We start from the raw sequence: 22,827 nt of genomic DNA, 5'->3' as shown, positions 1-22,827 counted from the left end.
GGAAAGCCCATTTGTTCCTTCTTACCGCTGCTTCCTCTGGCCACCCTCTTCTGTGTTTCTCAGCTGAACAGAGGTCCTAGGTTCTGTCATGTGTTTACAGCTTCTACCTGGTTACCTGGAGTCCTTCCTTGCTCTACAAGCCCTGTGAAAACTAGCCACTCTCAACATCACTTCAAGCAAAAACGGTGATCCTCACACAGCTCGTTGGAGTAGTTCTTGGAGTGCAGCAGGCTAGAAGACAGTCGTGTTGAGGACGATTCTTTCCCCATTTCAAAGAACCAAACTCTGTAGTCTTCTCCTCTAACACATAAACCTGCTTATCCTTCCTGCAATTTGCTTTGGTCATCCCCTACTCACAGGTGGGGAACATAGGAAAGATCTGTGTCAGAACACCTGGGCTCACAGTAACTCACCCCTGTACCTGGCAACTGCATGGTCTGAAAAGATTGTTAGACACGGACCTAGCTTGTGTTGCCCCCAGACCACACTTGCTGTCTGGTATCTGTGGCCTGATCTCCCTCCTCTTATTCTAAATACCCCTCTCCCTGGCCTCCTTCATGCCTCGTTCCCCTAGGTGTAGGTCGTTTGCTACCCCGCTTTTCTGCCCAGTCTTTCCTGAAATTCTGTTTCTCTTTTTCTTCACTTTGATAGATGGTATTTGGGAAGTTACTCCTACTGTCACCAATCTTGTCAGTAATTGACAGATATCACCTGACCTGTCTACTGTGTATTGGTGGTGCAGATCAAAGGGAATCTTGGGGAACATCTGAGTCCAGCAAAGGGAAACAGTACTATTAACTACTGTGTATAGTATTATGAATGTAAGGCAGAAAATCCTAGAAGTTGCTGTGCATTTATGGATTAAAGAACTTTCATTATGAAAAAAAATTCCAGTTATCTGAGATTTAGAGCCATAAATGTGCTTACAATAATATAGTATTCAGAATTTTAAAGTCATTTATGGGTTTGTTTAAAAGATACAGAAACAAATTATTTAAGTCATGGTTCAAAGAAATTCTTATCAACCAATAAGCCCAGAAATCCTTTTACTTTATAGACAATTATTCGCTGTACAACAACATTGTCCATTAACATAACATGTTTATCACTTATCTTTAATGATTTTAGACCAACAACTATATTAAAGCCTTGCTACAAATGAATAGTTCCAAGGTGAGCACTATTGTTTGCTAATTTAAATAGGAATTAAAGTAACAGTTACTACCTGCAGATAAAGACACGTGAATTAATGTAAGTCAGTGCATGTTACTGGCTACATGCCAAGCTGTCCACGAGAAATATAGTTCAGGTCACAAAAGAGAATCATATATAATTTTAAATTTTCATTTAGTCATAATTAAAGAATAAAAATGAAAAATCAGTGAGATTAACTTTAATTCACCCCCAATATATCCAAAATCTTAACATTTCATTATTAAATCATTTGAATGTGCGAACTAAGAATTCTAAGTCTCATGCATGTTATCCATTCACAGAGCATCTCAGTTTGGAATAGTCGTATTTCAAATGATCAATAGCACATAGGCCTAGAGGCAATCGTAGTGGACAGTGAAAGTGTAGAGTTTTATAGTATTATCCTTCTTTAAGAAAAATGTGTTTAAATACAAAGAAAAATGCTTCAGAGGAATTTTCTAAAAGTAACTAATGATAAGGGCATGAGATAATATATACATTAATTAGCTTGATTTAGCTATTCTAGTCAATATATTTCAAAACAACATGTTGTACACCATAAATACAATTTTAAATTTGTTGGTTAAAAATAAAAAGAAGCAAAGACATGAATAGTGTGAGGGACAATGATAAATTTTTCTCTTACCGACACAAATCTTCTTTTATATGAAGGGAAATCAGTTCCTTAGGAATATGGAAAGAAAGAACGCTCTCGGACATCTGCTCCCGGATTTGCATCCACTTATTGTCAGAAGTGGGAAATCTATATAACTTACAGACTGGGTTCTTTAACACTGTGGAAGAGGAAAAATAAAGAAGGGACAGTTAAATTGTAAATAAATGTAGAATGAGAGAAACTCAATTAATAGTATCATTAACTATGGTAGCATACTAATTATTTATATTACCAGGATTTACCAGGAAGATATTTATATCAGAATTCGTTAGCATATTGGAACTTCTAAGAATTTTATTTTATAACACATTTTCAACAGTTTCTGGAGCATCTTCTGTTAAATTTTAAAGAATGTATAAGTGTTTATATCAGAGTAGAGTCTGTAAATGAGGCTAATACTTTCCTAAATTATTACCTACTGATTTCTATATGTTTTAAATTGTGTGTGTTTGTGTGTTGTATTAAGCTATATCCACAATCTGTCCCTTTATCTTTTTAATTTTGGGACAAGAGTCTTGCTACATGGTTCAGTCTAGGCTTAAGTGTTTGATCCTTCTTTCTCAGCCTCCCAGACTGCTAGTGTTAACAAGAAATTCTTCTAAACATTTTATGAAACATAAGTACCCATAATATACACATAAATATACACATAAAATACAACTTGAACACATAAATATACACATAAAATACAACTTGAACAATGTTTACAAATTCCTTCTGATCACTCTTAGTCAACTTCACTCATTTGCACAGTGATTAACAACAGATATGTTAGTTTGGATGCTTCAGAATGTTCTAGTAATAAAAATGCTCATATTCCAAAAAGGTTCATTCCTGTTGCTGAAAACAAAGTCTGCATGTTTTAATATGTTCAGTGAGTCAATAACAAGCTTTCCTGAGTCCATAATTCATAAAAACAAGAAAAGGGAATATAAAGAAACTCTTCATAGGATAGATGTGCAGGGGTTAGGGAAGAAGCAACAAAGTTATTCAAACAATCTGTTTAAAAGGTTCTAGAAAATAATGCAGGGATGGACATTAAGACAGCACCTCACACACTTTCATAAACTCACAACATAATTCCAAGACTCATATTTCAGGTCAGAGTGCATTTTCATCGCCATTAAAAAATGAATGTCTTTGTTAAATTCATACATCAAAGCTTAATGGACAATAAAAAATCGTATAAATCACCTGTGAAGGTTCTATTATTGACTAACTCTAGTTTCCAATATCATTCATTGGAAATGATGGTTGCTAATTAAAGTGAATGTAAGACTTGAAATAATACTGAGAAGAGTATGCGATCTAGCTTCCCTTAACATACAATAAAACATATCTTTCAGAAGTGCTGGGTTCTATAAGGCTGCCATATCTCAGTCGCTACTTTGCAAACATTAACACTCATCTTTCTGAACAGTGAAATGAGACTCTGTTTATCTATTTTTCTGCAACCACCCATTCTCAAAGGTATAGTGTAAAAATTATCATCAAAATTGGTCTCAATCACATCAGAAACTTTGATTTCAAACATCACATTTTTCAGCCACTTGATCCAAATCTTCTAGTGTACTTATACCCTCTTGCAAAGAATTAGGCAAAGGGCTCATTTTTCAACAGTACTGAGAAAGGCTAAAACAATGTCGAATATTTCCAGTATGGCAGACAGAAAATATGTTAAAATCCAGAGCTATATGTCCAAAAAGATTTTAAAATATACCTATATTTTTTTAATTTTGCCAACTAGAATTCATCACAGACACATATAGAGTTCATTATATTTATTTCCTTTTATCTGAAATATTATAACTAGTCAATGAAAGAAAGTTCATTTCATTCATTTTTAGAGTGACAATGTTTCAAAATATAAGCACTTTACTCCTTCTATTGGCATATCTCTAGAGTTGAAAAATACAGATATGGTGTCAGGTTTTATCACATAGGATGAGATCTCATGAAGTCCTATATCATAACAGTGTTAGGAATGTGACTGCATCTTTTCATGGCAAGACAAAACTTAGAACCCTAAAGCATCCAAATTGTTTCAAAGCATTCAATTAGTTGGTTCAACTATACCTACCACATTTGCTCTTCTTTTGTCAAAAATCACATAAAATCTTTTTAGCTACAAATATAGTTAACACTACTTGGAATTTTTTGCCCTTTACAGGTCAACAATTATTTTTTAGACAATTTATATTTTAATTACACTGGAAAGTATAAATTTATTTCTCTGTGGATCCTAAAACAAGTCATTTAACAGCCTTTGTTGTTTTTCATTTCAAAGCTTTTGATGTGCTCCAAATATAAAACCTTTGTTGAAATAGCTTTGGTAGAAATCAAGGGCAGTTTGATTAATGAGCTCTGGAACTCTCCTATGACCATTAGTTCAAACACTCTGGGAATTTTTTTTTTTTTAGATGAAACATTTGAGTGAAATAATCAAATGTCAGGCAACTTAATCAGGCTAAAAAATCTAATATCTTCTCTCTAATATTTATGTGACAGTCTCAGAGGTCTCTGATACTGTACATAATGGTCAGTATATCAATGCAGTTACGATGGGACAACAATAACACATTTTGTGACAGGGCCCATTTATTCCTGTGATTTGAGAACCTGACACAAAGATTCATGGGCGGGGAAACTCTTTAAAGTTTTGATTGTACAAATTATCATCTCAATGAAGTTTTAAAAGTTTTATCTCCAGTCAAGCTTTCTGGCTTTAACTGATAACTCAGAGAAAGAATATTGTAAATAATAAAGAATTGGCATGTGTATCTGATTGAAATGAGTATTTTTTTGTATTATGTTGTTTTCATAGGGAAAGCTAAATGATATCACATCCACTTCAAACATCTGAGAGCCAGTAGGGAGCTCAAAGACTGTGCATATTCATTTGACCACTGATGTGTGTGTTAGATATTTTTCTGTTGCTGTAACAAAAACATCTGAGAAAATCAACTCAGAGGGGAAAAGATTTACTTGCACTCAAAACTGCAGACATTTCACTACAAAAAGAAAGGTTCTTAGACAGCTGGCTCCATTGTTTCTGAGCCTGTGATGAGGTATAACACTACTTCAGAAGGGCATGACAAAGCAAAACTGCTTACTCCACCAGAGAGGGAGGCAGGAGCCAGGGACAAGACCTACCCTCCTCCAGAGCACACCTCTTCCTAGCAGCTTTCACTTCCTAAGAGTCCATGAACAGTGAGCCTTCATGATCAAGTACCTCTGTAGGCACCACCACCAAACGTAGCTGTATTGGGCATCAAGCCTGCAACCCATGAGCACTTGGGGAGACTTCATATCCAAATCATAACACCCAGAGAAACTCAGTTGTCTATCAAGTTCACATTTCTGCTAGGAAAATCTAGGCTTCCACACTGCTTTTTCTGGCAGCCTGCATGCTTTCTGCTATGAGCTTCTAGACTGCAGATCAGAAAACTGTTGCTGTGACTAAACAGGAGCATTAAAATGCATGGCCATGTGAGATACTTCACAATCTATACTGCCCTACACTTAGAACTAGGATCCTAGGTTCCCTGTCCTCCAACATCAGACAGTTTTATACTTTCTTATTACCATTTTGCTTAAGTGAACAAATAAATAATTAGAGGCAATTTTATGTTTTAACAATTTTCTAAGCTGTGCAGTTAGTCAAACTCTGTAAGATTTTCATATATATATATAGTATCTATGTACATATCTATATCTATATATCACTTATAATATCCTCTAGTACCTTGTCAGTTTCCCATGTAACTAAGGTAGTCTAGATATTTCTCAGGCTCACCTAATTATAAATTTCTCTCTCACTCCTCCTCTTCATCTTTCCTCTTACTTGGCCTTCCATTCTCCAGATGCCCAAAAGACACATTCAACTTGGGAACTAAAAGGCGATGAAAAGGGTGAGACTTGAGGGCAAGGAGCCTCTTCTTTTTACAATCAATTACAAAGAAAACCTCCAGAGGTATAACTATAATAGTGGAGAGGTGCTATGAAATACGACATTGTCTCCCACTCAGTCAATGAGTACTTCCTAACTCACTTGAGACTGGTAAGTTCTATATAATACATGAATACAAAGCCTTGAGAAGAATGTCAATAGCTCCCTTTGCCTACAGATTAAAAACTAATAATACCATGTGGGAATTTAATGGGTTCATTCCAAAGTCGCTGAGTGTAGAGAGATAAATAAACAAACAAAAGACAAAAGGTATACACAAGCCAGAGTCATACATATTTTATACCTGTTCAATGTTTTATTTTCAACAGAGATATTACTTTATGTACAACGCTTGGTCTGTATTTTTGAAATCATTCACATATTCCAGACTTTATGACACTGACCTCCATTTAGTCTGATTTTCCATAATACAAAATGACTAAAAAAAAAAGTCCTGAGTCCTCTTCCAGGATTGCCTGGACTAAAAACAATCAGCCCTGAGGATCAATGGAACAGATTAGAAGATCAGAAGCAACTCTTAACATACTCAAGTCTCTTTATCTTCAAAAGGAGCCAAAAGCCTTCATTGGAAATAAGATAGCTTCTTTAATAAGTGATACTGCAAAAACTGGCTTTCCACATGCTGAAGAAAAAAATAGACCCATGTGACTTGTCTTTCACTAAACTAAGCTCTAAATAGATCAAAGATCTAAATATTAAAACAGAAACACTAAATCTGGAAGAAAGAAGAGGTAGAACTCTTGAAGACATTGGTGTAGGCAAAGCTTTATGAACAAAACTCTGATCAGAAGGGAAATACTACAGATAATCAACATCTGGGATCTCATCTTACTGAAAATCTTTTGCACAGCAAAATAAATCTTCACAGAGGGAAGAGACAAAACCCATTGAGTGGAGAAAAGATTTCCAGTTGTTCTTCAGATAAGGGACTAATATTAAAAATATATAAGGAACCAAAAAATCCCAACTCCTCCAACTTTAAAAACCCAAACCAAAAATGAGCATTTGAAATGAATACACACTTCTAAGATGAAGAAGTAGAAGTGGAAAATAAATATTTGAAAAATTTTCTACATTTTTAGTCATTCAAGAGATGAAAATTAAGACACTGAGATTCCATATCACTCAAGGAAGAATGACTACATCAAGAAGTCAGTAAGAAATGCTAGAAGGGATTTGGGGGAAAAGGAGCCCTTCTCTACTGTCTATGGGAATTTAAACTGGTGCAGCCACTGTGGAAATCAGTGTGGAGATTCCTCAAAAACCAAACCTAGAGGTTCCATTTGAGTTAGCTATCCCTCTTCTTAGTATCTTCTCAAAAAATAAAAAATAGCTAAATTTATTCTTTTTATGGCTGAGTAGTACGCCACTGTAGAAAAATAAAACAACTTTTCATCCATTCCTTGGTTGATGGGAAAAATAATTAAAAATAAAATATCATAATGATATGTATAAACCCATATTTATAGTGGCATATCTTGTAATAACTAAATCTTGCAACTATATAACTATATCTTGCAAACAGCTGAAATGCCCATCAAATTAATCTGATTCTTGCAAAAAGAGGGGGTTGGAGGGGAAGGAAAAAAATTGAGTTATATGATCTACATGTACCAATTCTCAGCAATAAATATAATCATTATGTACTGAAAACTTGTACTAAGAAGTACACATATAAATCTTATTCTGAAAAAAAAATCAGAAATGTCTTCAAATCTAAGTGGAGTATCCCCATACAAACTGTTACCTCTATTAAGCAGGAAATCAATAACATATGATCTTTCATTCTAGCACGTGTACCCAAGCTGCAGACTGCGTCTGCTCACATTAATTCCATCTACACTGTTATCATATTATACTCCACATATAACAAATAGCAACTGAGAATCTAAGGGGTGATATGGCTTCCACAATCATTTCTTACAGACTTTGGACTCATTATATGTTCAGGAGGTATGGATTTACTTTTGATATGTTTTAGTTGTTTCTTCTTCCTTTAAAAACATATTTGCTTACTTAGAGAATAAATAAGCTCTTTCTCTTTGAAATTTATAATTTACCAATCAGTATTTTAAAATGGCATCTCTTTTTAATGTGATAAAAATTACAAGGTTCACAGGAATGGATCATTAAAAATTATCTTATAATTACAGTAGTGATTATTTGAGTGATAACCTTAGTCATTCAAACTGTATTCAACATGAATTTAATATCTACCACACTCAAATTTATTTTTCAAAATTGACGTTTAATGAATGAAGTCGACTACTTGAACATAGTAAAATAAAGGATATGGGTTTAGCAAATTTTGATGTGAAAACATAAATATGAAGTGGAGCCTTTGAGAATGCCTTATATATTTTTACCATATTGTAGTTTATCAGGTACTTTTATAGTACATAGAAAATCTAGTTGTCTGAGTAACACCTTCAACATTGTTTAATGCTCATCTCGTCTGATATTAAATATTCAAAAATAAGCATCAAAAAATTCCATGATATTTGGTCATAGGTTCAGAATCAGCTATCCGTTTTTGCAGTATGTCTCCTGGTTCTGTATTGGTAGAATTGTTATTTTTACATATTTATGAAATAAAGTCAGTTTCTTTGTGTGTATAAACAGATGGGTGCTTTCCTTCACTTCCTATTCGTAGCTGCCTCTTGCAGAGTGAATAGTGAATAACATAGGTATTATGCATTAGTAAGACCTTGAAGTTTTGTACCATTCATTAATCTGAATTTCATGCTACCCTTGTCACTGTATAAATGTATTACATGAAGGACAATAAAAAAAGTAAGATTTATTGTCCTATGACAGCAAGTCTGTAATTAGTGGTTTCTTAATACAGCCTAGCACTTAAGAGTATCAAAACAGGCTTAAGTTCGGGACCTGCTCCAATGTGTAAGATAGGGGACAGTGACAAATGTACTCACCTGTAAAATGTTGATATTAATATTATATATATATATATATATATATATATATATAATAGGACTTTTTAAAACATTGCATATAATTCATTTAGTATACTGGCACTGTAGTAGTCACTATTCAATATCATTATCATGACATTTATCTTATCATTCCAAATTATTTTTGTTTTATATATTCATAATTTCACATATATCTAACTGTGAAATATATATGAATTTTACTCATACATATTTTTGATACATTGTTTAATGTCTTGTTTAAGCCAAAGTACATTACTATCAGTAACACTATATACAGATATACACTGAGGAATATACAAATGTAATTATGAATTTTTCCTACCTAATTTATATATGTATTAAATCTTCCTTTTTGAAGTATATGATTAGCAAGTGAAACTGAATAAAAACTTCACATTTCTATTTCTTAGTCTTTCTTCTAGTATTTCTTTTTCAGAAAATATTCAATTCAATAACCAAAAGTTATTTTCTTGATCTGCCATATAACTAAAGGTGTAAACATCTTGGTTATGGAATTGTATAATTTGTCCCCATTCTGATGGCTTTATCTGATTTACCAGTTCACTTAATAAGTGCTCATAAATAGTGCTGTCAGAATACTGCTCTGGTTCAGTGTTGAATTTATAGAAAATTAAAATGTATGCTCACGTGACATTAACATAACTACCCAAAACTGCATTCCATACCTGCATTCAAAAAAGATAAGTTGTCCTTCCCGCTCACACTTTCTGGGGCCGTACATTCATATACCAGTGCACACTGGGAAAAAATAAAACAAAAAATAATTGAAACAAAATTTTGCTTACAAAAACACAAGGCTATACACATGGTTTCAAGAAATTTATAAAAATCATTTTTTTGTAAAACTGTTTCCATCCTCATCTTTACTATGAAGCTTGTTTAACTTATGGTTTTATATATATATATATATATATATATATATATATATATATATATATTTGGCATGTAAGTTCACAAAGTTAAGTTGTTCTACAATTTTGGAAAAGATGCCCACAATTGTGTTTGTCTGGTGAAGATGGCCATGGTCCTGTTTGATACCTGATGGCTAACTGATACTAAATTGTTTGCAAATCAAAGTGTTTGTGAACTTCATGAGGTGCCCTGTAATATGTTTTTATTATCTAATTAGAGACTGGGTTTCAGTTGTGGCTGGAGACTACTCGAGAAAGAATGTAAAAAAAGGAAAAAGGATTGTCCCTCATTTGCCAGATATAAGTTCTTACTACACTGAATCATATTTAACAGGCAGAATTGTTAACATTTCTTTTACCTGGGTGAATTTCAGACCAATAGAAGACAATTTATTTTCTAAACTTTGACTAAAGGAAATTTTAAGTTAAAGATAACATATGTCAAAATGTCTAATTATGTAGGACCAAAACATTTTTGTCTTCAGCAAAACAATATAAATCCTTGTTCATAATGTATAAGACCATTTATAAATATGGCGATCTCCTGGCTCCACAATTAATAGATTAAATTCATGACTCTGGATGGGAAGAAGAAAAGCACCTAGAAGCGTACATTGAACTTTTGTACAGACTGAGGCATGATGGAAGAGAATGTTCCAGAAAAATCCATCCCTTTGCATGGCAGTCTCATTCAGCTGTCTATGAAACTATAACTTACATAGGACACAAGGATTTCCTGGCCCCGGGAGGTTGAGAAGAGACCAGTTTTTACACTGGAAGAGCTAGCATTTCCCTCCTTCACCTCTAGCCAAAAGTGTGCCATGGAGTCACTTTTCACAAAAAAAACCACAACAGAGATATACAAATAAAAGTAAACAAAACACACAGAGGGCTACAAGTCTTCAGGATGAGAGAGATAAAGCGACACGAGTATGTTCTGCATGTTCTATATAGTTCTGCTCCAGAGAACCCAGGGGTTCAGACTGCCATCCTCCAGAGGTCAACCCAAGGCTACTTCAAGAATTCCCAAGGCTATAGATATTATGTGCCCCACCTGTCTATGTCTTTCTTCCTCCAGGGCAGGTCCCCTTGAGAATCAGACACTGAGCCCATTATTTAGGCTAGAACGTATCTGCTACTTAAAAATTTCAAGGAGAATGGCAAGTAATTCAAAGCTTTTATTTAAATGTTACTTTCTTACAGTCTACTAATTTCTCTATTGTGTCATTCATCATATTACTGAGTCAATTTATTGATGGGCAAAAAATGTACTTTAATAGTCTTTCATGAGATCCTAGATCACTCAAAATATGAATGCCCGCTCTAAAATTCTAATTCTCTTTTATTAATTTTTAGACCCAATAGAACTCACAGGTGGTTTCCTTCTTTGAATCCACAGCTAGTATGGAATTTCATTTTTCAAAACTCTGAGGCAATGTGCACTGATGTTTGGACATACTTAAAATTCATTATTTCTTCCATTTCCAGTGTTTCCTCTACTCCCTTAAGGCTATACAAAGCTGTTAAAATAATCATCCATAAACACTATATTCATCATGTCAGCATGCTACTACAGCATATACAATGGCTGTTTGCTGACAAATCAAATCTGATAGTTTCAAAACTAGTTTGGAGATCTTTCATAATCATTCCTGACACGTGTCCGTGTAATAATTAGAAATACAGCTATGAACTATCCTTTTTCTCAAAGAACATCATCATCAATGACATAAGTTACAGGTTTATACTGAACCTTTTTAATGAAGCCCATCATTCACAGGGAACAAGTCATGATTCTGAGACAGTGGTTTCCTATCTGGAGAAAGCCCTGACTCTTTGTATAATCAAAGAAAGTTTTACAGTGCCTAAGGAAGGTCTGTACTGCTTTACAAGGTAGGTATCAAAATGTGATTGCATCATTCACCAAACTTCAAAGGCAGATAGGACAATTTCAACCCAATAACATTCTACTTTGGCAATTTAAACACCTCTATCATTCAGAATGCTCAGAAGATTTAGATGCATGATACATAAACAGAAAACATTCAAAAAACACTTACATTGACTAACGTGGATAATTTCTCACTCAGAACCTAAATGACTAATATATGGATCTGAGTTTTATTAGCCTCCAAAACTATATAAAAATATATTCCTATTGTTTAAACTACCCCATATGGTATTTTTAAATGGTAGTCCACATTCACTAATACAAGAATCATTCTTTTATCTTCTTTAATCTACACAAGAGATGACATGTGTCACTTCCAGGGCACATAAAAGAAGTTCTGCTCTGTTCTGTATAAATTATGCAAACCAGTAAATGGGATATTATTTTAGGAATAATTTCTATTTCAGTTATTCTCTCTTTTCATGTATGTCATTCACTCTACAGATTGTATTAAAACACTTCAAAGGGATTTTGAATTAGCAGAAGAATTCATGCATTTGCATTTCTAAAAAAGTACCCCTAATGATTGGGACCATGCTTTAAAAACACTAAGACAAAGTTACTTCCTTAAATTTCTTGTAAAATCTTGCATATCAGATCTTTCTCTATGTTCTTTTCTCAAACATGAATATTCTTAGAGACTGCCAAGATAGTTTCTAAAACAGTTTTTTAAATCAAAAGATCAAGGTACACTAAATATCCAGACAGGACATAATTGATGCCAAAAATATTTGGTGTGTTTACCATTTTTTGTCAACTTATGACTCATTCTCAAAGTGTGTACTGCTTCTGCCACCTTCTATTTCTAGAATAGCTCTGTTATATCTATAAAGTTCACATTACTAAGCCAAAAATTTCATGTAGGACTTTGGTGGTATCATGTTCTTGACTTATAAAAGGAGCATGGTTCAGTTTGCCCTACCCTATAATAGTGTCAGTGTTTAGTCAAGAGGTTGTGGGCTGTGAGGCGAATGGATCAGTAGTTAGGGATAGACTCACAGTCAGAGGAAACAGCTCTGCTTTGAAACAGGAAGTGTTTCTATTATTGGTCTCCTGCTCTACGGCTGCAGACACAGGCGTAAAGGTCTATCAGCTTCCACACTCAGTCCCCTACTTAGCATCCAAATCCTCTCTTGGTTCATCTTAATATAAGAATAATTCATGTGGTGTTTACAAAGGTGAATCTTGCATGGACTCTAAAGGGAACAAGGCTGGAATTAAGAGATCAAGTCTCAAAACAGGCGTCTTGAGTGGACAAGCCCAAAGAGGCCCTGACATTTGCAAACTCCCTGATTGCAACTTTAGGTTTCCTTGAACAATTTTCATGGTATGTGGTAGTATTCCAAGGGAAGGTGGCAAAACATAGACCAAAGACTGGAGAAATCTAATATGATATGAAATATATATTTCTGAAATATGTTTTTGTAAGATAGTCTTTGACCTTTTATAACATTGGTTATTTGGTAACTGATGGATAAACACCATCTCCCATTTGGATATTTTGTTAGTAGCAAAATTAAACATGCAACAAGATAAGAAACAACAAACCAGACAATGATTCAGTAGTACTTATCACTTAAAACTTCTCCTTGATGAAAAGCCAGAAATTACAGTACAATATAATAACCCTATTGTTTAAAAAAATTACTAGCAGTTTTTAAGTCTTCCCTATGTGTCTCAACTGCTTCAATAAAGTAGGCAACTTCATTCCGAAGAAAGAAATTCAGGCTTATATTTATACGAGGTTTTTCATCCCCAGAGAAAAGGCAGCACAAAGAAACATTCGTGGGCACATGTTTATATGCATTACTCCTGGGCTTCGAAATAAGCAGCTTCATTACAGTGGGCACAGCCCATCCTCCAGAGCTGTGCCTCTGCTATACTCTGTTTCCTGCCTCTCTCTTTGCAAACTCATAAGGCACAAAGTTCCTGTAAAATCTTCCCTCCTATGCATAACATAAAATCCAAATTAAAATTGCACCTTTTTTTAAAAAAAATGGTTTTGGAAATAGAGTAGGTTACTTTGGGCCATACTACCCCAAAAATGTTTGGTCCATCTCCTGCAAGGTTAATCCTAGCAAATGCAACAATGATCAACATTTTCATTCCAAATGAAGAGAGGCAATAAGCAAAGAGAAAGGTATTTCTGAGTGGTGCGTAGATTTCCCCAGTTCCATGCAAAAAGGCCCTCTGGCTCAGAGAATGAGACACACACATTGTACTCCAATTCCAGAGTCAATTTCTCATACAGGTTTTAAATAATGAGATCTCAAACCCCCACAGAGTGCGAGTGATAAAGGCATGCAGCGAAGATGATCATTTCTAATTTAATTTGTACAAAGGGCTGACAGAGAGTCTACCTTTTGTCCCTGTACATCTGTTGTGATGTGGTCAGCTTCCCCATCTTCAATCTCCCCCATCTTCACGACAATGACTTCTATGGTGCCAACCACTTTGCCACCATCTGAAGTCCTGCAAACAGAAATCAATGAGTTATAAAAGTGAGAGTCTTGTCTCTCAAACATGTCCAGATTATGCTTGTTTCTAAAAACCAGTAACACTGCTGTTTACTTTGTTTTAAACTTTAGTATTCAAAACACAGTAAAACATGCTACTAGTGCTGTTTTTGTTTAAATTTTGAATGAAAATTACCTAGATTCATGATATAAGCCATGAATCATCAAACACTACCTCATCAAGGTGATCCTACTAAGGGTAATCAGGAGCAGTCTTGAAGAAAGAATATTGTGTAATAGATCAATGTCCCATTCAAATCTGTCTGACCTCTACAAAACCATAAACCATGGTCCACCTATGCTATCTGCATGAGATAGTGTCTGTGTCTACGTCAGAAATCTAGCTAAATAAAACAGCAAAGAAACTGAGCACTATGCATTCTTCTACAGCTGGGCCACTGCCTATAAAATCTGACCTGGAACATTTTCCTTAATGATTTTTCTTCCTAGCAGAGAAAGTCAAGAAGATTCTCACTTAGCAAACATACATTAAGGTTCGTGCACAGCAGAATTTACACTTTAGTTCATCTAGTCCAACCTCTTACTTCTACAGATTTAGAAGGATAGTAAGACTTTCCACAGTGACAAGTGGCAGTCCCAGGGTTCTGTTTCCTTGAGGAATATTGGTCACTTTATATTTAACGAGGAAGCTTATTACTAAGATTTTCATCATTATTTTCATCAACATAAAACTCTCACGGTTGATAACGATAAGGAACACAAAGATAAAATTAACAAGCCGCAACACTAAGATTCTCCAGTTTCATCCACCAAGTGACGGGCGCCATTTATACCATGGGAACATCATCACACATAATATTTTTCTTGAGCCTTACTGTGAAAATAGATAGCATATACATAGCAGTCTGATGTGCTCCTGTAACATCTTCCTAAGTTTAAGTGACTGACACTGGTCACATGATACTTCATTTTCCTTATTAATCATATTCTTTCCTGAAATTTGTTTTTAACTTTAATCTTAATTCCAATGGTGTATTTATTTCTAACAATTTCTATTAACTGCTGCTGCTTTATTATTATAAGAGGTATTAAAAAACAGGAATAGTATGGGGCTTGGGATATAGCTCAGTGGTGCAGCACCTGGCTGACATAGCTCTGGATTTGATTGCTGGAAAGAAAAACAGACAAAAAAATTGAAATAATAAAGCTAGTATAAGTAGTTTATCAATCACTACTTAAAATAAAATAATGAATAATGTAAGTAAAAATGAAACAGTTATGTTATTAGATTATGATAGGTTTTTCTAATAAAATGAAGTGTACAAATTAAAATGCACACTTGGATTATGTTTTAAGGAAAATGGAATAGAAAAATCCTGGTGATAAGTACACAAGTAATGTCATAGTTTGAAAGAAATAAAGATGATAGACAGAAAAAAGAAAAGTGAATTATTGTTAAACAGTGTATTTATTATAGGAAGTACAATGCTTTGGTAATTTTAGAATCAGTGGCAATCACAATTGATTCACATTGATTGAATTTTTAAAATTGCATGTGAAAATATCAAACATTCATCACAAAGAAGATGCATATACAGATGACAGTATGTTCTGCAGTATTGTAGAAAGCTGTCATAGCTCCAATGCTGACATGGCTTTAATTCACTAAACCATTTCCCATTTAAATGTGACATAACATCTTGTCACGTGTCATACTGTGGTTTACCTCTGTATAATTCTTCAATGCCTTTTAATTAAATAGCTTAACAGGAACTCTTCCTGGCACTATGAATAGCTTTTTTTTTTCTAGAGATTTGCAGGTCTCTTCCCCAAAACTGATTGTCTACAACAGAGTAAGTTAACTTTTTCTCCTCAAAAGAAGTTGTTTAAATACTTTTGCACAAACAAACTAAGCTAGCTTATTTTCTAGCAATGCAAATTCCATTTGTAACAGTCTAATTTTTGTCACTGACAAAAAGGGATGTAGAGCTACATGATTTGAAGCAGCAGGCAAATTCTTCACACTCTTTTTCAGTTTTGTATCAGTGATTGAACTCATAACCTGTGCTTGCCAGGCAGGCCTTGTGCTGCTGAGCTCCATCCCTGGCCCTTCACAGACTCTTTCAGCTGTGTGAAACACTGTTACATGACATAATGGTTACACGTAGGATCTCTTGGTCTGAGTGGGAAAAAGCACAGAAGCTTTGTTTTCCTCTTTCCCAGCTCAAACTTTCCCATCAGCATTAAGCTCTGTGAGATGGCTAGTGTTCTAAGTGTTTGGCACACTGCCGTACCAAGGCGGCTGCTACTTCTTCCCACTTCTTCATCCCTGTATAGTAAAGCTGCAGTATTAGTGTAAACAGAGTTGCTATTGCCATAAAAGTATCAATTTATATTTAAACTGGTTGTCTCCAGAAATGTTACTGCAATATCCAAGATTACAGTAAAAAAATAAAAGAGTATACAAAACCATAGCACATGCCTTTGTGATTAAATGCTCACCAAAGATACAGACTTAACACAACAAATCACATGAAATGAAGCCCACATTTCTAGTATTGTACAGCACACTAATCTATAACTACTGCAATACAAATGAACCTTTCAAAATGACTAAATAGATAAATAAGAAATACAAGATAGGATTAAATATCTGAGCTATAGCTCTATCCCTTTTTTAAAGTACTTGGCTATTATGACAATAATTTTTTTTTTCCTTTTGGGTTTCCTTTTTATATCCTATAGTCCCTTTATCTCAGTGCCTGAGAGGAGTTAAACAAAGGAGTTTGTTTAATCTAGAGATAGTACACAATCGTAAAGTCACTTTCCCTTAAAATCATATTAGGTCGGTAGTAGCGCTTTTGAGTAGCTTGGTATGTCTCCTTATCTGAGATTTGTGAAAGACTGAGTTAATAAACAAATTCAAACCGAATCCAGGCACCAAAGCATGGTTCACTCTGTCACTGAATTAGAATGTAAAATATAGAAACCATTTCTTGTTTATTCCATAACCATTAACCACATGAAGAATACAGGTATCAACAACTTTTTTCAATTGGGAGAGTCACAAGTGAAATATTTATTTCATGTAGCCAAAGATTATTTAAAATATGAACTTCATAGAGATTTAGGTAAAAAAAATTCTCAAATGCTTAATTTTGCTTTTAACTTATTACCCAATAGGTTGGCAAAACTTAGAAGTTGAACTCATTATTCATTACCAAAATCCTATTGCATTTTAGCCACTGGAAAGTCATTACATTATATCGAGGGTCTATTGAAGACAGTGCTGAGCGAGGGACTAAGAAATCCAAATTCTAATTCTATCTCACCTACTAATTAGTTACATGACCAAGTGCTGATAATTTCATTTCTTTGGATGTCAATTTGTTGTGCTATAAAACAAAAGGTTGGTTTCTAACACTCATCCCATAATATTAACACCTAAACCCCAAGTTCTAATCATATCTATGATTCCATAATAGACCATCACAGGTTGATCTGGACTCAAGAAAAATCTCAGACATATTTCAGCCTCTCATCCTGTCTCCCCAGTTCCTCATCCCACCACACACAATGCAAAACTACACCCAATACAGGAAGCAACTGAACAATAAATTTGACTGAATCAACACCAGAAGTATCCTTGTGTCATTTCCAAACAATGCATGAGTCAATGAGATGAGATTTTAGTTATAAATATCTAAAGCTGTATGATGATTAAAAAAAAAAAAAAAAACTATGTCATTTCAGTGTTTTGCCAGGTCATTATCACTATTGAAAGCAGAGCACCATAGAGAGAAAAAGATGGTCATTTCATGATCACTAGTGTTACATCACAATGTCACAGTCCTCTCTTCATCAGCAGCATGGCTTAAATATTTAACCATCCCAAAAGATACAGGAGACAGAGAATGGGGAAATTTGAACACCACAAATCTGTATTCTCTTCTCCACTAGGTTTTCAGATACATAATACATTAGTGACTCAGGCTACTTAAAAATCTGCCTTCAAAATAAAGCTTCCTAATGAAATATTATATCTCACATGCTAAAAAGACAAATATTTTTATAGACTGAAGGACAAGGAATATAAAACAGTCTGGCAACTAAGGATGATTAGCGACACTTTTAGGTTCTTTCCCAAATATTCTGCCATCCTTAGTACAAAGAAAAGAGAAAAAAAGAATACTTTTGGAAATGTTAATAGAAAAATGTAAATAACTTCCTTGTTTTGGAAATGCCAAACAGATGCAAACCAACGAATGACTCTGTAAACACCTTGGGAAAAACTGTCATTAGCACTGTCGCTCTTCGTGAATCTAAAGTAGCACTACTGCCATATACAGCAATTTGCAGCTGCAAGACTGCGTTTAAGACAGTCAGATATATGGCTTAGGAAATGAAAATCCCACCCAGACAGGAAAAGAAGCCAAGCCTCTAAGTAAGCATGGAGTCAGTGAGTGAAAGAGGAGTCTGATGATCTTTCTGGGGCATGCAAACATACAGCAGTGCTAGATTTACTTAAGGTTTACTTAGGGTTTATGGAATCCAGGGTTCTATTTGAATATGTGCAAGCAAAAACCCTTCTACTAGGGATGAACTTCACAAAACTCAGAATCCATATGGCACTTTCAAACCAATAACCAAACAAAACTCAGTAGCTCTTAATATTAACAGCCTAGGCAATCTAAGGGTTCATTTTTATTGTAGTTTTTTTTTCTCACTACATTTTTATCTTTAGTAATTCATCCATTGTAAGAGTCAATTATGCTTCCGTAAAATTTACCACAATTCCATGTTCCCAGATGGATCCCTATTTCCCAACCTAAAACTCCAAATTCCTTTGTCCTGATTTCATCAGATCACATTCTACTGACTTGAAATTAACTGCACTTTCTCAAACTTAAATTCATTTATATTAATAGCACATCTAAAAAAAACCAAAACCAAAATATTCCATTTCTATCTTCACCTTTTGTCTTTATCCTGAAAGGTTACTAAACTTGAGTGAGTCTCTTCATCCTGTGTCTTACATACATCCTTTCCTTTCTAATAGCAACCTCCTGATTAGTTTCTTCACTTTCCTCATGCTATACATGAAAAATATACTCCTTGCTCCCCAGTATCTTTCTCCCTATTTTATCCACGTCATTTTCTCTTCCTAACCCCCTGCTTTCAATATTTCATTTCACTTTCCACATTAAAAATCATTATACATTGTTCATCTCTACCCTACCTAGATAGTCTGTCTTTCAAGGCCTTATAGCAGGATATGTTAAAGTTTAAGGACAGCTCAGTATTTTTGACTTGAACTAATCTATTTTATCACATTCCATTAAAAGATAGGACATGATTTAGTGGAAAGTACAATGAACTCTGAGTAACTAAGCTCATGTTTGAGGTGCTGACTTTCTATAAATAAGCAGCTCTGACTGGAAAAAATCAACTTGACTTCTATAAATAAATCTCAGCTACAAAATACAAAGACTGCAAACCATCCCACCATGTCACAAGATATATGTAACAAAAGCAAAAGATCTTGGGTTTAAGCAGAAAAATGCTTTCGCCTAAGGTGAAAAGTGCTATAGTTTTACTGCCTGTGACTTAATGCTTTAAGACCAAGACAGAGAGACAGAATTTACAGAGAAGGAAAGGGAAGCACGGAAGGACAGACTAGAGGAAAAGGATGGAAGAGGAAGTAAAATGGATCAACACATGATATGTATACTTGCCAGTGCCCCATGATGGATGTATTTATTATGTATCACCAACATATAAGAACAAAAAAGTTTACAAGAACACTTCAGTTTTCATACTAAGTGGCTTGTAGGTTCCTCTGTGTATTGCTAAAACCCATCTATTCAAACACAAGGGATTGCACTAATGCAAATAAACTAAAGCAAATTTTATTCTCCTCACTACACTATAAAATGCACTGTTATATCTATATTGATAATGTTTTTTCAATGATAAATGTGTAATATCAACAATCTCCATGAATAAAAAATAACAGCAAGGTGAGAAAACAAGGTTGGCTTCTTGGAAATGCCTTTTGCAAAAGTTTGAAAAACACAAAACTACCAGAAAATTATAAGGAATTCATAATCTGTCAGTTGAGTTCCAGTTGTAGGAAACACAAAGTGAGCACACTCTGTGTCAACATGCACACCAGAAACACCTATGAAACCTGGACAGAGTGCAGGGAGCACTTTCAGTATTTGAGGACTCTGCAAGTAAAGAGCACCAGACACATTGAAGATTAAGATCAGAATCACAAACACTAGTAGGCCAACAGTGTGCTTACAATTTTCCTTCTCTGGAAGTCCTCGATCTGGATTCAACACAGCCCCACACACAGCAATGAGTCTTGGGCTAGACAGGGAAAGCTCCAGAAGAAACTCTCTAGGTCTGGTTCAAAACATGAAGCAAGAGCTCTTTGCTCTTCTCCACTTTGTCATGCTAGAGTTCAAGGCAATCTCAGTTACAATATTGGCAGCAGTAAAAGTGGCAGCAATCAGGGCCCCCAGCTTGCTATGAAAACTCACAGGTTCCTGTAAACTAAAGGAAATATTTCTTCTCTGGAGGAGCTGCACTCCCAGTGGTATGGAATGACCAAAGAATATGGAGTTACACAGCAAAGAGGGAAACGAAAGCTAAGCTCTCTGTCTGGCGGATTTGAACATGGAGAGAACCAGAGAAGTTGTGAGAAGCACCAGACAAGGACTTCTTCATGTTTTCTTTAGTTCCTGTGGTAATTCCAGGCAGTGCATGCATGGATCTGATACGAAAATAAAAGTGTATCGGAGACTTGGAAAACTATTCTGTGGTCATTTCAACATAAGGACCCAGATAGTTACCTGGACAAAAAACATGATGAACTAATCCAAATACCACTCCATGAGCTCTGAAAACAGAAATGAGAATAAAGCCACAGCAAAATAAAGCTCAATACACAAATATATAGTGATGCAAAATTACAAACCAGATTGAGTTTACAAAAGTTACAAAACCAATAAGATGCTTATGTGGAACTCTAATAAAATGTATAAGAGCTCCAAATTTAAAAATTATAAATGCTAATCAAAGACGTCAAAGAAGGTCTAAATGTATAGTATATTAGATCATGGGTTGAAAAGTACGATATTATAAAGACATCATTTCTTTCTAAATTGATTTACAGAGTTAGTTAATCACAGCAGCATTTTTTTCATGGATAGTAAGAAGCTGATTGGAAAAGTTATAAGAGAAATGCCAAAGAAATAGAATAGCCCAAACAAAGTCTGACAAAGAAGAAGGAAAAAAAAAAAAAAAAAGAATTTCATGAAGTAATGTTCTGATGTAGTAAAATAATAGTAATCAAACCTTAAGGTTTTGACAAAAGGACAGACACATTGATAAATGAAATACAGAGGCAATGTGATCAACTGGTTCTTACAAGGTTATAGGCAAGTTGATGGAGGAAAAAAAATTAACTTCGCAATAAGTGAGTTTTAAACAGTTAGACATCCATTTGCAATAAAAAAATAAAACTGCTCAAACTTCACAATTTAAGCCAAAGACAATTCAAAAGTCATTCATAGACTCATATTTAAGACATAAAAACACTAAACTTTTAAAATTGATAAAGCCTGCTTTGGAGAAAAGCTCTGAAATATATGACACCAAAATCATTATCATAAAAAAAAATGAGCTGAACTTCATCACATTTGAAAAGTTTTGCTGTGCAAAAGCCACTGTTCTGAGAATGAGAAGACAAACTATTGACAGGATCAAATATTTGCAAATCACATGTCTGAAAATGAATTTCTATCCAAAATACATAAAAAGCTCTCAAAATTCAAGCATAAGAAAACAACCTAAATAATAAATTTGAAAAATATTTGAACAGACATATTTCAAAGAGAGAATGTGTACATGACAAAAGTACAATGCTCAACCTCGCTGGCCATTGGGTTTTTATGAAAATGAAAACCATTGTGAGATGTTATTTTAATGTTTTTACGTGATGGAGAAGAATGCAGATTCAGTGAAACCGAGAGACACAGCAACCAATGACTATAGCTAAGCCAGTTTCTTAGGAAGTTAAATACCTACCATATGACCCAGAAATCCCAGTTCTAGATATTTATCCGGGAGAAATAAAAATTTGCAATCACATAAAGAACTGCACCTGATCCAGACACGCTGGTGCATGCCTGTAATCGCAGAACTCAGTAGGCTAAGGCAGGAGGCTTGCTGAGTGTTCCAGGCCAGCTTGGCCTACAGAGTGGACCTTGGCCAGCCTGAAAACTCTGTCTCAAAAAGACCAACTTTTTTTTAATTAAAAAAAAAAAGAACTACACATGAAATATTTTGTAGCTTTTCATGCGATTGGTTAAACAAACTGTGGAATATCAACAGCATGGACTATTTAGGACAAACTGATGGTAAATACAGCTTGGATGGTCCTGGACTGAAACAAGGTTGCCAATCCCAAAATATTATACACTGAATAATTCCATGTGTTAAATTTCTTTCTCCAAAAGAAAAATCTCTGTAATGAATAACAGATCAGTGACTACCAGGGGTGGTTGTTGGTGGACGTATGAGCCAAGATGCAGCAGGCAGGAGTTTCTTTGTGGTTGCAGGACAATTCTACATCCCGAGTAAGGTGTTTTTATGAGTATTTAT

The 22,827-nt window shown here is 34.6% G+C and overlaps 1 protein-coding gene across 7 annotated transcripts in view; it reads right to left on the bottom strand.

Moving 5' to 3' along the window:
* Inpp4b (inositol polyphosphate-4-phosphatase type II B) overlaps positions 1-22,827 on the bottom strand; it is a 765,962-nt gene that overhangs the window by 234,185 nt on the left and 508,950 nt on the right. For all 7 annotated transcript variants that reach the window (XM_063260829.1, XM_063260831.1, XM_063260834.1 and 4 more), the window contains 3 exons: positions 14,038-14,149; positions 9,481-9,553; positions 1,841-1,988 (listed from right to left, as the gene is read on the bottom strand). In XM_063260829.1, coding sequence (XP_063116899.1) covers positions 1,841-1,988; positions 9,481-9,553; positions 14,038-14,149 — 333 coding nt within the window. The remainder of the gene's footprint in view (positions 1-1,840; positions 1,989-9,480; positions 9,554-14,037; positions 14,150-22,827) is intronic.

The sequence above is a fragment of the Cavia porcellus genome, unplaced genomic scaffold (assembly GCF_034190915.1).
Source record: "Cavia porcellus strain 051 isolate PalLab524CR breed Dunkin Hartley unplaced genomic scaffold, mCavPor4.1 scaffold_14, whole genome shotgun sequence".
Taxonomy (NCBI): domain Eukaryota; kingdom Metazoa; phylum Chordata; class Mammalia; order Rodentia; family Caviidae; genus Cavia; species Cavia porcellus.
The sequence above is the reverse complement of the archived record's forward strand: the minus strand, read 5'-3'. Positions and strand labels throughout refer to the sequence as shown.